This window comes from Prionailurus viverrinus, chromosome B1 (genome assembly GCF_022837055.1).
Source record: "Prionailurus viverrinus isolate Anna chromosome B1, UM_Priviv_1.0, whole genome shotgun sequence".
Taxonomy (NCBI): Eukaryota; Metazoa; Chordata; class Mammalia; order Carnivora; family Felidae; genus Prionailurus; species Prionailurus viverrinus.
The window spans coordinates 96,831,372-96,845,903 of record NC_062564.1 but is presented as its reverse complement, the minus strand read 5'-3'; the positions used below and the strand labels follow the sequence as shown (position 1 = coordinate 96,845,903).

The 14,532-nt window shown below is 37.7% G+C and overlaps 1 protein-coding gene across 5 annotated transcripts in view; it reads left to right on the top strand.

Annotated features, from left to right (window-relative positions):
- LARP1B (La ribonucleoprotein 1B) overlaps positions 1–1,759 on the top strand; it is a 123,975-nt gene extending 122,216 nt beyond the window's left edge. For all 5 annotated transcript variants that reach the window (XM_047855928.1, XM_047855927.1, XM_047855926.1 and 2 more), the window contains 2 exons: positions 189–333; positions 797–1,759. In XM_047855928.1, the coding sequence (XP_047711884.1) occupies positions 189–333; positions 797–834 (183 nt within the window). In that variant the 3' untranslated portion in view covers positions 835–1,759. The remainder of the gene's footprint in view (positions 1–188; positions 334–796) is intronic.
- Positions 1,760–14,532: the final 12,773 nt, after the last annotated feature.

The window sequence follows — 14,532 nt, the reverse complement described above, 5'->3', positions numbered from 1 at the left end:
TTGAGCCCCGCGTCGGGCTCTGTGCTAACAGCTCAGAGCCTGGAGCCTGTTTCGGATTCTGTGTCTCCCTCTCTCTCTGCCTTTCCCCTCCCTGCTTGTGCGCTCTCTCTCTCTCTCTCTCTCTCTCTCTCTCTGTCTCAAAAATAAATAAACATTAAAAAAATTTTTTAAACATTCTCTTTCATTAGATTTCATTAAAAAGTTGGATCATGATTCCTCTCAAGATATGCATTTCCAATAAACTTGTAGCAGAGATTGTCAAGCTGATTAATCCATTTCTCCTTTCCCTGGTGCATACTGCTAGACTGCAAGCCCATCTTCCTGCTGTCTCAGGTTTGCCAGTATAACTAGTTCTGGGTTTTGGAAAGGTAGAGGAACTAAGGGGCACCACTTCCAAACCTGCCCACATGATCATGCCATCTCCACGTTCATTTTTTCCTTTCTGGGCTATGTGGAAGCTACATGTTGAAGACAGTAGAGCCTCAAGATGGGAGGAACCTGTGTACCTGAATCACCGCCTCATCCCTTTTGGGATTCCATATTATCAAGCAATAGTCTTCTGTATTAAGCCATCAAGAATTTGATGTTTATCTGTTACAGTAGCTAGTATTACCTTAACTAATAACACAAAATTTACTACCTATGTTTAGTCATTACCCAAATGTGTATATATGTTGTCTTCCTCAATTCTGTATTAATATTTGTAATAAATCCAGAAAAAAAAATTTACCAATTAGAACTTATGGTCAGAGGAAAATAAATGAAAATTTAAATTATATACTTATTTTTGTTGTAGATATGTATCTGGTGATAAATAAGACTTTCAAACATTAACATGTATTAAAAATATGGAGAAAATGGAATGGAAATACAAGTTCTTGGAGAAGACAGAACGGTGTAAATTTTCTAAATGTTAAAGAAGGGCTTGCTCATATATTTAAAAAATGGATGTAAATGAGTTTCATTGGATTCACTTAAAAGGTGATGTTTATAATTACAAGTATCAATATTCATAATATGCTGGAAAATTTGAACTTTGCAACTATTAACATGAAAAAAATTAAATGTCAGCTTACAATTTTATGAGGAATGCATAAGTTTTGAAAATTAGAAGGTTTTCAAGCAAAACTATTTGAACACTGATGCGAGCAGGGAAAGTGCAGACTTTGGAGTTAAGTAGCTCTGCAGCCAAACTCTGGTTCTGCTGTATCACTGGGCATGTTGTGTTAACTTTGGGCCCTTCTTCTACTCCCAGTATTTAAATGATAATGCATGTAAATTACTATCTAGCACTAACCTGCTCCTATTAAGTACTTCCAGGAGGGGAAAAAAAATTAGCCACTCAGGTGAAAAGTAATTCATCAAATCCTTTATTTCTGGGAGTGAATGAAAAGTTAGGTCCAGCGAAGGGGAAGAACTTTATTTGGGAGAGTGGGGATAATTTGGGGACAGAAGGATGAAAAGAAGCTCTGCATGGCAACATAGGACCAGAAGGGCCCTTATTTGGGAGGACACTAGGACACTAGGAAGGACAGCAAGGTTGTGAGTAAAAGGAAAGTGAAAAGAAAGCTTAAATTTGCTTTAACTTACTTTGGTTCTAGTCTACCAAGCAATTAAAATAGTTCTCAAATTTAAAAATTGCTCAAAAGGTTGCTTTTAAGTTGGTGTAATTATTTTATATGTACCATATATAGCATGTACTTTATGAATCTCCTCCCTTGGGTTCCATGTGACTTCTATTTTAAGTAGCTCCAGAGTGATACCAGAGAATAAAAGTAGGTCAACTGCTACCTGCATTTGTTTCCTTTATAATTCTTTTAAATCTGAGAAAATTCAAGGCATTAAATATGGCAATTTCTTTACCTAGTATCTCTGTTTCTAGTTTGTACCTACTGAGACAGCAGATGAATGCCAGTGGCCACGGCTAGAACAGAAACTGGAGAGGGCTGTGGAATTGCAAAGTTCATGCCTGGTAAATGGACAAATGCAATTAAAAGGATAGCTGGTGTCAGCTGACTTTGTTACTTTGCACGCATTTGCAAAGATGTATCTACTAGTTATGAAAGCATTATCTTTAATAGCATAAGGTTAAAAACAACCTGACTATCCATCAGTAAGGGACTTGTTATAGTATGGCTATATAATGGGATTCCATTGAGTATACCAACTCAACAGTTGGTTAGAAAAAAATGGGATATTCCTTAAGGAATAATGAGTAATCTGTAATCCAGGTTAATGCAAAAAGCAAGCCTTGGGGCGCCTGGGTGGCTCAGTCAGTCAACTAAGCCTCTGGATCTTGATTTTGGCTCAGGCCATGGTCTCATAGCATATATATACTATGATATATATATATATATATATATATATATATATATATATATATATATATAAAATATTGTGCTGACAGTGAGAAACCTGCTTAGGATTCTCTCTCTCCCTTCCTCTTTGTTCTTCCCCTGCTTGTGCTCTTGCTCCCTCTCTCAAGAATTAAATAAAAAACTTTATAAAAAAAAAAAAGCATGGCTCACAGCAATGTGTCTAGAATTCCACCTTTTGATTTTAAAATACTTACATATCTGGCCGCCTGGGTGGCTTGGTTGGGCAGCCGACTTCGGCTCAGGTCATGATCTTGCAGTTCATGGGTTCGAGCCCCACGTCGGGCTCTGTGCTGATGGCTCAGAGCCTGGAGCCTGCTTGGGATTCTGTGTCTCCCTCTCTTTCTGCCTCTCCCCCACTATGGCTCTATTTCTCTCTCTCAAAAATAAGTAAACATTAAAATGTTTTTAAATATTTACACATCTGCTTACAAACAAATTGAATAGCCCTAGAAGGATAAATAAGAAAGTGATTAATAGGGGCACCTGGGTGGCTCAGTTGGTTAAGTAAGTGTCCAACTTCCCCTCTGGTCTTGATCTCATAGTTCATGAGTTCGAGCCTGCATCAGGTTCTCTGCTGTCAGCACAGAGCCCACTTTGGATTCTCTGTTCCCCTCTCTCTGCCTCTCCCTCATACACTCTCTCTCAAAAATAAGCATTTTTTTAAAAAGTAATAATGGTTACCTGTGGGGAGGAGAACTGGGTAACTGGAGGGTTAGAGAGGACGGAGACTTTTAACCTATTCTATTCCCTTTAAATTTTGTGCTATATGTTATTAAAAAGAAAAATTTAAGTTCTAAGTTTCACACGTCTGAGAAATTAAGATTTATTACTACTGACTTATCGTAACATCCCCTTACATTTCTCTGTAAAGACAAACAGTACTAGCTGCTCCATACATACATACATGTATATATATGTTTATATACTTATATATATCTGGATTTTTGGATGTTGGGGTTTTAAGCAGGAGGTAATAAATTATGCACCTTTTCCATCAGTGCCCCAAACCAACTCAGATATACCCAGGAGTCAGAAGAGGAAGGAGCAAAATATCTATTACTGCCAGTAATGCTGGATTTGACAACTGGGTTTAATACTCCTTTGCTCAGAAAGTTGAACTTGCCTGTCCAGAGACAGCTGGACAAATGCAACCTTCTCCTCAGAGGGAAGTGGCTCACCATTTGGAAGAGAATGAGGAGATGAGAGAAAACTGGTAAGTTCTAGGGAGTTTGGCCGGGTAAGAGGAAGGGAGAGAGGAGCTGAGCAGGACGGCTCAGTTAATCCGCCAGTCTCACCAGTAACTCACACATGGGAAGGAGAGGAGAGTAGAGAGGAGGGAGGAAACTACTTTTCCCTGTATAAGCTCCTAGAAGGCTTTTAGTGTCTATTCTGTGGACTCCAGCAGCAACGCTGGGAAAAGGAAAGACTGGTTCCTCCCGTAAACACCCAGCATTACTGCATCCAGGGCTCTGCGACTGATTACCTGTACCAAGTGATCTCTGCTAATACCCCTGCAACTAGTCTGATTACCATCCCTTGTATGCCTTGCACAGCTTCTTGCCTTTTGCACACAGTTTTCCTGGTCCTTTCTTCCCCTCAATTGGTGCCCATTTTTCTTTTTCAGGTGCAGACTAAGCTCTGCCTTGGCAGCCCCTTGCACCTCTGAGCCCTTTCAGAACGTGTTCCTTGATCGCGTTGCCCCCCTCCCCCACCCCGTGTATGTTTCCTGTCTTGTTACATTTTTCCTTATGGTTCTAGGCTGTACTACTTTAGCTTTTCAGTCCTAAAGGGATCAATTAAGGAAAGCTTAACTTCAAAAAAAAAAAAAAAGGAAGAAGAAAAAAAAAGACCACATGGGCCACAGTTATACAATTTAGACATAGGAAACTAAGATTTGTAACTTTTGACCCATTTTAACATCCCAAATACAATATAGAAGACAATGTGTGGTGGAGGAACAGAGACATCCCTTCCCAGGCTATGTAACTTTAGTGTACCTTGAGGGAAATTTAATCTCTCTCCTTGTTCCTAGCTCTTGTTTCCCAGGATACTATGGCAATTGTTTGTTCATAGATGCCCCATAAGCTCATGGAGGCGGCTGAGAATTAAGTTGCTTATTAATTCATTTAGTCTTGACCTACATATGGTTGAATAATCACAGGGCCATCTGTCCTCCTTAATTAACATGCAGAGATGAGGAGATTGCTCTCTACCTTCTGTGGATCATGTGTGAATCTTGTCAAGAGGGCCCCCAAACGACTTGCTGCCAGAGTCCTGGCAAGTGCTTATAAGTGAAACCAACAGCTAATAGGAGAGCTTTTGTTTTTGCTTGTTTTGTCTTTTCAAAAAGGCCTCCTGTTGTGAGTAGCCCTTGCTAATTCATCAGCCAAAGGCAATCTCGTAAATGAATAAGCAATAGGGTATTTCCTTTCAGTTTAGGAGATAGAATCAGAAGTTTTCCCAGATGCCTATGAGTTCCATCTCCCACAGGCTTCCACATTTCTCACAGGGTCCTCACACTTGCCTGTATGAAATGGATGGACTAAAGCAGTCTTTTACAGAGTAGTACTACCTTTTGGTGGTTGACATGGAATGTGATGGGTTAAAAGTTGTCAACTAAAACTAGACAAACCCTGGGGCGCCTGGCTGGCTCAGTCAGTAGAGCATGCAACTCGATCTCAGGGTTGTGAGTTTCAGTCCCACGTTGTGTGTAGAGATTACATAAAAACAAAACCTTAAAAAAATAATAAAAATAATAAAACTCATTGATAATTTTGGAGCTGAAACCTTGGAATATCTGTGAACTTTTATGACCAGAAATTCCTATTTAACAGTTATCAAGGACCTGACCAAATGAAGGGTTTCATAGCTTTGGTGAGATGGATGACCAAACAGTCATGTGGATGATAATAGCTTCCATGTTAGAGTGCTTCCCTGTATACTGCCATATGCTTTATATCTCTCGAGCCTCAGTATATCCTTGTGAGGTACACAGGGCAGGGTTATAATCATCATTTTATAGATCAATGAAAATAATTAAAGAGCCCTAGAAAGGTGAGATAACTTGTTAAGAATCATTGAAGTACAGAGTTGGAACTAACACCCTGATTCTGGTCTCCTTATGAAGTGCTGTTTCCAATATACTAGTACCCTGATGGAGTTTCCATGCATCCCTTACAGTACTCTGTGCCATGACAATTGACTTATAATGTGACCACAAGCTGCATTATATCTCTATGAGTGCAAAGTGAACCAATCAGACTAAAAAGACATTGACTGGGACTTTACCAGAGATGAAGAACTATGAGATAGCATGAGTTTTGAGTTTTCCTCTTTTCTCTTGAATGCATCTACCACATATTCAAGTTCACCTGCATAAAAATGACAGACTACCAAAACAATCTTGAAAAAGAACAACAAACACTTAACCAATTTCAAAAAGTACTACAAAGCTACAGTAATCAAACAGTGTGGTACTGGTACACAGACATAGACCAATGAAATAGGACAGAAAGCCTAGAAATAAGTCTAGAAATATATAGTCAATTAATTGTTTCCAACAGGGGTGCCCAGACCATTCAGATGAGATCAGGCATATTCAGGGTGGTATGGGCATAGACTGCCAAGACCAATCAATGGGGAAAGGATTATCTTTTTTTCATATATAAATTTTTTTAATGTTTATTTTTGAGAGAGAGTGTGTGTGAGAGGGTGAGGGGCAGAGAGAGAGGGAGACACAGAATCTGAAGCAGGCTCCAGGCTCTGAGCTATCAGCACAGAGCCCAGTGTAGGGCTCAAACTCATGAACTGCAAGATCATGACCTGAGCTGAAGTCAGACACTTACCTGACTGAGCCACCCAGGCATCCCAGGATTATCTTTTCAACACATGGTGTTGGCAAAACTGGATATTCACATGCGAAAGAATGAAGTTGGACTCTTATACCATAATTGAAAAATTAACTCAGAATGGATCAAAGACCCAAATTTAAAAGCTAAAACTAGAATACTCTTAGAAGAAAATATAGGAGAAAACCTTCATGACTTTGAATAAGAAACTGGTTTCTTAAGTATTACATCAAAAGCACAGGCAAAAAAAGAAAAAAAAGAGATGAATTGGACTTCATCAAAATTAAGAACTTTTGTGTATCAGATGATACTATAAAGAGAGTGGAAAGGTAACCTACAGAATGGGAGAAATATTTGTAAGTCAATATCTGATAAGGGATTAATATCCAGAATATACAAAGAACTCCTACAACTCAACAACAAAAGGGCAGCCCAATTCAAAAATAGGCAACTTGAAAGACATTTTACTAAAGAATATATAACTATAACTTGCCAGTAAACACATGAAGCGATGATCAACATCATTTGCATTAGGGAAATGCAAATCAAAACCACAATGAGACACTACTTCATACACATGAGGATGACTGTTATAAAAACAAAAACAAAAATAATAAGTGTTGGTGAGGATGTGGAAAAATTAAAACTTTGTGCATTGCTGGCAGAAATGGTGCAACCTCTGTGAAAAAAAGTTTGGCAGTTCCTTAAAATGTTAAACATAGAATTACCATTGACCCACCTAGTCTACTTCTGAGTATATATCTAAAAGACTTGAAAATGGGCTCAAAGAAATACTTGTACACCAATATTCATAGCAGCATTATTCACAATAGCCAAAGGGTGGAAATAACCCAAATGTCCATTGACAGGTGAATGGATAAATAAAATGTGGTTTATCCATACAGTGGAATAGTACTCAGCCATAAAAAGATATCAAATTCTGATACATGTTGTTTGGATGAAACCTGAAAACATTTGCTAAGTAAAAGAAGCCAGACACAAAAGGACAAATATTATATTATTTCACTCATATGAAGTACCGATAATAGGCAAATTCATAGAAACATATTAAATAGAGGTTACTAGGAGCTAGGGGGAGGGGGAATGGGGAGTTATTGCTTAATGGGAATAGGGTCTCTGGGTTCGTGAAAACGTTTTGGAAACAGTTTGGAAACAGTTGCACAATATTGTGAATATACTTAATACCACTGAATTGTACACTTAAAATAGTTGAAATGGTAAATTTTTATGGTATTTATATTTTACCACTATAAAAAAGATTTGAATGTAAAACAAAGTATCAACTAGATACTTTATAGAGATAGAGAAGCAGAAGTTCACGATCACTCAGAAAATAATCGAAATCTATTTGGAAAAAGGGGAACAAGTGAGTGGCAGAAACCAAGAGGAGTGAGTTGATATAACTTCATGGAGCTGTGGAATAAGAACAGGGAAAAGAGCAGATGAGAATTGAGTGTCCCTTATTTACCAGACTCCATGAGAAAGCTTTTATATGCTTTTTTCATTTAATCCTTACAGCAATCCTGTGTGGTAGGTGCTGTTATTAACCTAATGTTTTGTGTAAGAAAACTGAATCTTAGGTTAATAACTTGCTCAAGGACTTGCCTAATGAGTGGTAGAGCCAGAATTTAAAATCTGGTCTGTGACCTCCAGAATTCATACTCTTATTTTGTTGATGTCAACTTTTTAGGTATAAGAACTGGAACAACAGTTTCCATCCCACAGGCTTGTTGTGGGGGTTAAAGAGCATTTTTGAAGTGGAAATTTCTGAATATACCTAAGGATGCTATGTTTTTCTTTGATTGCTCTGTCCTCTCTGCTCCCAGAGGAGGCTGAGACCTCTTCTACTCTCTGAAAACAAAACAAAACAAAACAAAACAAAACAAAACAAAAGAAAGAAAGAAAGAAAGAAAACGAAAAGAAAAAAATGCACTCTGTAGCAGAGTGAATTGTTCACTAAAGAATGTTCTCATACCCCTCTACCATTCGTGAATTTCTCAGTGGCAAAGACTATCTTATTTTTTGTTTTTGGCAGGACTTTTTTAAAGAAGGTTCTTTTCCTTTTTTTTTAAATTTTATTTTTTTAAATTGACATCCAAATTAGCATATAGTGCAACAATGATTTCAGTAGATTCCTCAGTGCCCCTTACCCATTTAGCCCATCCCCCCTCCCACAACCTCTCCAGTAACCCTGTTTGTTCTCCATATTTAAGAGTCTCTTATCTTTTATCCCCCTCCGTGTTTTTTATATTATTTTTGCTTCCCTTCCCTTATGTTCATCTGTTTTGTCTCTTAAAGTCCTCATATCAGGCACCTGGGTGGCTCCGTCGGTTAAGTGTCTGACTTTGGCTCAGGTCATGATCTCACACTCAGTGAGTTCAAGCCCCACAACAGGCTCTGTGCTGACAACTCAGACCCTGGAGCCTGCTTTGGATTCTGTGTCTCCCTCTCTCTGCTCCTCCATGCTCACTCTCTCTGTCTCTCTCTATCTCAAAAATAAACCTTAAAAAATAAAAAAAAGTCCTCAAAAGAGTAAAGTCATATGATATTTATCTTTCTCTAATTTTACTTATCATAATACCCTCTAGTTCCATCCACATAGTTGCAAATGGCAAGATTTCATTCTTTCTGATTGCCAATACTCCATTGTATATATATATACCACATCTTCTTTATCCATTCATCCATCGATGGACATTTCAGCTCTTTCCATACTTTGGCTATTGTTGATAGTGCTGCTATAAACATTGGGGTGCAAGTGCCCCTTTGAAATAGCATACCTGTATCCCTTGGATAAATACCTACCTAGTAGTGCAATTCCTGGGTCACAGGGTAGTTCTATTTTTAATTTTTTGAGGAACCTCCATACTGTTTTCCAGAGTGGCTGCACCAGTTTGCATTCCCACCAACAATGCAAAAGAGATCCTCTTTCTCCACATCCTCACCATCTGTTGTTGCCTGAGTTGTTAATGTTAGCCATTCTGACAGGTGTGAGGTGGTATCTCATTGTGGTTTTGATTTGTATTTCCCTGACGATGAGTGATGTTGAGCATTTTTTCATGTGTCAGTTGGCCATCTGGATGTCTTCTTTGGAGAAGTGTCTATTCATGTCTTTTGCCCATCTCTTCACTGGATTATTTGTTTTTTTGGGTGTTGAGTTTGAGAAGTTCTTTATAGATTTTGGATACTAACCCTTTATCTGATATGTAGTTTGCAAATATCTTCTCCCATTCTGTTGGTTGCCTTATAGTTTTGCTGATTGTTTCCTTCGCTGTGCAGAAGCTGTTTATTTTGATGAGGTCCCAATTGTTCATTTTTGCTTTTGTTTCCCTTGCCTTCAGAGACATATTGAGTAAGTAGTTGCTGCGGCATTTTTTTTTAATGTTTTGTTTTTATTTAAATTTCAGTTAATTAACATATAGTGTAATATTAATTCAGGAGTAGAATTTACTGATTCAACATTTACATACAACACCCAGTGCTCATCACAACAAGTGCCTTGTTTAATACCCATCACCCATGTAGCCCATCCCCCACCCATGTCCCCTCCAGCAACTCTCAGCTTGCTCTCTATAATTAAATTAAAGAGTCTTTTTATGCTTTGCTTTCCTTTCTCTTTTTTTTCTTTCCCCTCTGTTCATTTGTTTTGTTTCCTAAATTCCACATATGAGTGATATCCTATTAGTCTTTGACTGACTTATTTCACTTAGCATAATACACTGTAGCTACATCCATGTCATTGCAAATGACAAAATTTTATTCTTTCTGATGGCTGAGTAATATTCCATTGTATATATATACCACCACTTTTTTTTAATACCACCTGTTCTTTATCCATTCATCAGTCAATGAACATTTGGGCTCTTTTCATAATTTGGCTATTGTTGATAATGTTGCTATAAACATTGGGGTGCATGTGCCCTTCGAATAAATATTTTTTGTATCCTTTGGATAAATACCTAATAGTGCAATTGTTGGGTCATAGGGCAGTTCTTCTTTTTTAAAGTTTATTTATTTATTTTGTGTGTGGGGAGAGTGAGCAGGGAGGGGCAGAGAGAGGGGGAGAGAGAATCCTACGTAGGCTCTGTACCATCAGTGCAGAATCCATCATAAGGCTTGATCCCACAAACCCTGAGATCATGACCTGAGCCAAATCAAGAGTTGGATGCTCAGCAGACTGAGCCACCCAGGCGCCCTGGGTCATAGGATATGGTAGCTCTATTTTTAACTTTTTGGGAACCTTCATGTTCTCCAGAGTGGCTGCACGAGTTTGCATTCCCACCAAAAGTGTAAAAGCATTCCCCTTTCTCCACATCGTTGCTAACACCCATTGTTTCCTGTGTTAATTTTAGCTCGTCTGACAGGTATGGGGTGATATCTCATTTTAGTTTGATTTATATTTCCCTGATGATGAGTGATGTTGAGCATCTTTTCATGTGTCTGTTAGCAATCTGGGTGTCTTCTCTGGAAAAGTGTCTATTCATGTCTTCTGCCCATCTCTTCACTGGATTATTTGTTTTTTTGGGTGTTGAGTTTGAGAAGTTCTTTATAGATTTTGGATACTAACCCTTTATCTGATATGTCATTTGCAAATATCTTGTCCCACTCAGTTGGTTGCCTTTTAGTTTTGTTGATTGTTTCCTTTGCTGTGCAGAAGCTTTTTATCTTGATGAAGCCCCAAAAGTTCATTTTTGCTTTTGTTTCCCTTGCCTCCGGAGATGGTCTAGTAAGAAGTTGCTATGGCCAAAGTCAAAGAGGCTGCTGCCTATGTTCTCCTCTAGGATTTTGATGGTTTCCTGTCTCATATTTAGGCCTTTCATCTGTTTTGAATTTATTTTTGTGTATGGTGTAAGAAAGTGGTCCAGTTTCATTCTTTTACAGGTTGTCATCCAGTTTTCCCAATAGCATTTGTTGAAGAGATTGTCTTTCTTCCACTGGATATTCTTTCCTGCTTTGTCGAAAAGTAGTTGACCATGTAGTTGTGAGTCCACTTCTATATTTTCTATTCTGTTCTATTGATCTATGTGTCCTTTTTGTGCCAGTACCATACTTTCTTGATGACTGCAGTCTTGTAATATAGCTTGAAGTCTGGAATTGTGATGACTCAAGCTTTGCTTTTCTTTTTCAAGATTGCTTTCACTATTTGAGGTCTTTTGAGGTTCCATACAAATTTTAGGATTGTTGGTTCTAGCTCTGTGAAAAATGCTGGCAGTATTTTGATAGAGATTGTATTAAATGTCTGGATTGCTTTGTATAGACATTTTAACAGTGTTTGTTCTTCCGATCCATGAGCACGGAATGTTTTTCCATTTTTTAAACAAAATTTTCATTTATTTATTTTGAGAGAGAGAGAGCAAGTGAGCAAGTGGGGGAGAGGTGCAGAAAGAGAGAGAGGGAGAAAGAGAATCCCAAGCTGACTCAGTGCTGTCAGCGTGAGCCTGATATGGGACTCCATCCACGAACCACAAGATCATGACCCAAACCAAAATCAAGAGTCTGACACTCTACCGATTGTGCCATCCAGGAGCCCCTGTTTTTCCATTTCTTTGTGTCATCTGCAATTTCTATCATAAGTGTTCTCTAGTTTTCAGAGTACAGATCTTTTACCTCTTTGGTTAGGTTTATTCCTAGGTATCTTATGGTTTTGGTGCAATTGTAAATGGGATCAATTCCTTTATTTCTTTTTTTGCTGCTTCATTTTTGGTGTATGGAAGTGCAACAGATTTCTCTACATTGATTTTGGATCCTGTAGCTTTAATGAATTCATTTGTCAGTTCTAATAATTTTTTGATGGATTCTTTCAGGTTTTCTTCGTAGAGTATCATGTCATCTGCAAATAATGAAAGTTTGACCTCTTCCTTGCCAATTTGGATGCCTTTTGATTTTTGTTGTTGTTGTTGTTGTTGTTGTCTGCTGAGGATAAGACTTCCAGTACTATGTTAAATGACAATGGTGAGAGTGGACATTCCTGTCTTGTTCCTCACTGTAGGGGAAAAGCTCTCAGTTTTCCCCTATTGAGGAGGATATTAGCTGTAGGTCTTTCATATATGGCCTTTATGATGTTGAGGTATTTTCCCTCTATCCCTACTTTGTTGAGGGTTTTTATCAAGAGTAGATGCTATGCTTTGTCAAATACTTTCTGTATCTATTAAGAGGATCATATGGTTCTTATCCTTTATTTCATTAATGTGTTGTATCATGTTGATTGATTTGTGCATATTGAACTGCACTTGCGGCCCAGAAATAAATTCCACTTGATCATGGTGAATAGTTCCTTTAAAGTACTGTTTGATTCGATTTGCTAGTATTTTGTTAAGAACTTTTTCATCCATGTTCATCAGAGATATTGGTCTGTATTTCTCCTTTTTAGTGGTGTCTTTGGGTTTAGAATCAAAGTAATGCTGACTTCATAGAATGAGTTTGGAAGCTTTCCTTCCATTTCTATTTTTTGGAACAGTTTGAGAAGAATAGGTGCTAACTATTCTTTAAATGCTTGGTAGAATTCCCCTGGGAAACCATCTGGCCCTGGACTTTTGTTTGTTGGGAGATTTTTGATTACTGATTCAATTTCCTTATTGGTTATAGGTCTGTTCAAATTTTCTATTTCTTCTTGTTTCAGTTTTTGTAGTGTATATGTTTCTAGGAATTTGTTCATTTCTTCCAGATTCCCCAATTTGTCGGCATACAGTTTTTGATAATATTCTCTTATAATTGTATTTCTGTGGTGTTGGTTGTGATCTCTCCTCTCATTTGTGATTTTATTATCCTTTCACTTTTCTTTTTGACAAATCTGGCTAGGGGTTTATCAATTGTATCAATTCTTTCAAAGAACCAGCAACGAGTTTTGGGGATCTGTTCTGATGTTTTTGTTTTTGTTTTTTTCTATATCACTTATTTCTCCTCTAATCTTTATTATTTCACTTCTTCCACTGGCTTTAGGCTTCACTTGCTGTTCTTTTTCTAGACATTTTAGGTGTGCAGTTAGGTTGTGTATTTGAGATATTTCCTACTTCTTGAGGTCGGTAGTATTGCTATATACTTCCCTCTTATGACCACTTTTACTGCATCTCAGAGGTTTTGGGCTGTCATGTTTTCATTTTCATTTGTTTCCATGTTTTTATTTCTTCTTTAATTTCCTGGATGACCAATTCATTCTTTAGTAGGATGTTCTCTAACTTCCATGTATTTGTGGTCTTTCCAGTTTTTTTTTTTCCTTGTGTTTGACATCAAGTTTCATAGCCTTGTGGTTGGTAAATATGCATGGTATGATCTCGATCTTTTTGTACTTGTTGAGGCCTGATATATGACCTAGTATGTGACCTATTGTAGAGAATGTCCCATGTACAGTCGAGAAGAATGTTTATTCTGCTGCTTTAGGATGAAATGTTCTGAATGTGTCTGTTAAATCCATCTGGTCCAGTGTGTCATTCAAAGCCATTTTTTCCTTGTTGGTTTTCTGCTTAGATGATCTGTCCAATGTTGTAAGTGGGTGTTAAAGTCCCCTACTATTATTGTATTATTATCAATGAGTTTTTATATTTTTATGTTTATATATTTGGGTGCCTCCGAGTGGGGGCATACATATTTACCATTGTTAGATCTTGTTGATGGATAGATCCCTTTATTATGATATAGTGCCCTTCTTTATCTCTTGTTACAGTCTTTATTTTAAAGTTTAATTTGTCTGATATATGTATGGTTACTCCGGTTGTCTTTTGATATCCATTAGCATGATAGATGGTTCTCCATCCCCTTACTTTCAATCTGCAGGTGGCTTTAGGTCTAAAATGAGTCTCTTGTAGGTAGTATATAGATGGGTCTCTTTTTTTGTTAATCCATTCTGAGACTCAATGCCTTTTCAGTGGAGCATTTCATCCATTTACATTCAGAGTGATTATTGATAGATATGAATTTAGTGCCATGTATTCCCATTAAGTCATTGTTTCTAGAAATTTTTTCTGTTCTTTTCTAGTCTTTGTCACTTTTGGTCTTTCTTAACCACTCAAAGAGTCCCCTTTCATATTTCTTGCAGGGCTGGTTTAGTAGTCATTAACTCTTTTACCTTTTGTTTGTCTGGGAAACTCTTTATCTGTCTTTCTATTCTGAATGACAGCCTTGCTGGACAAATACTTTTGGCTGCATTTTTTTTTCCCATTTAGCACAAATATAGCATGCCACTCCCTTCTGACCTGCCAAGTTTCTGTGGATGGATCTGCTGCTAACCTTGTCTTTCTTTGGAAGTTAGAGATTTCTTTTCCTTTGCTCTTTCAGGAATTTTTTCTCTA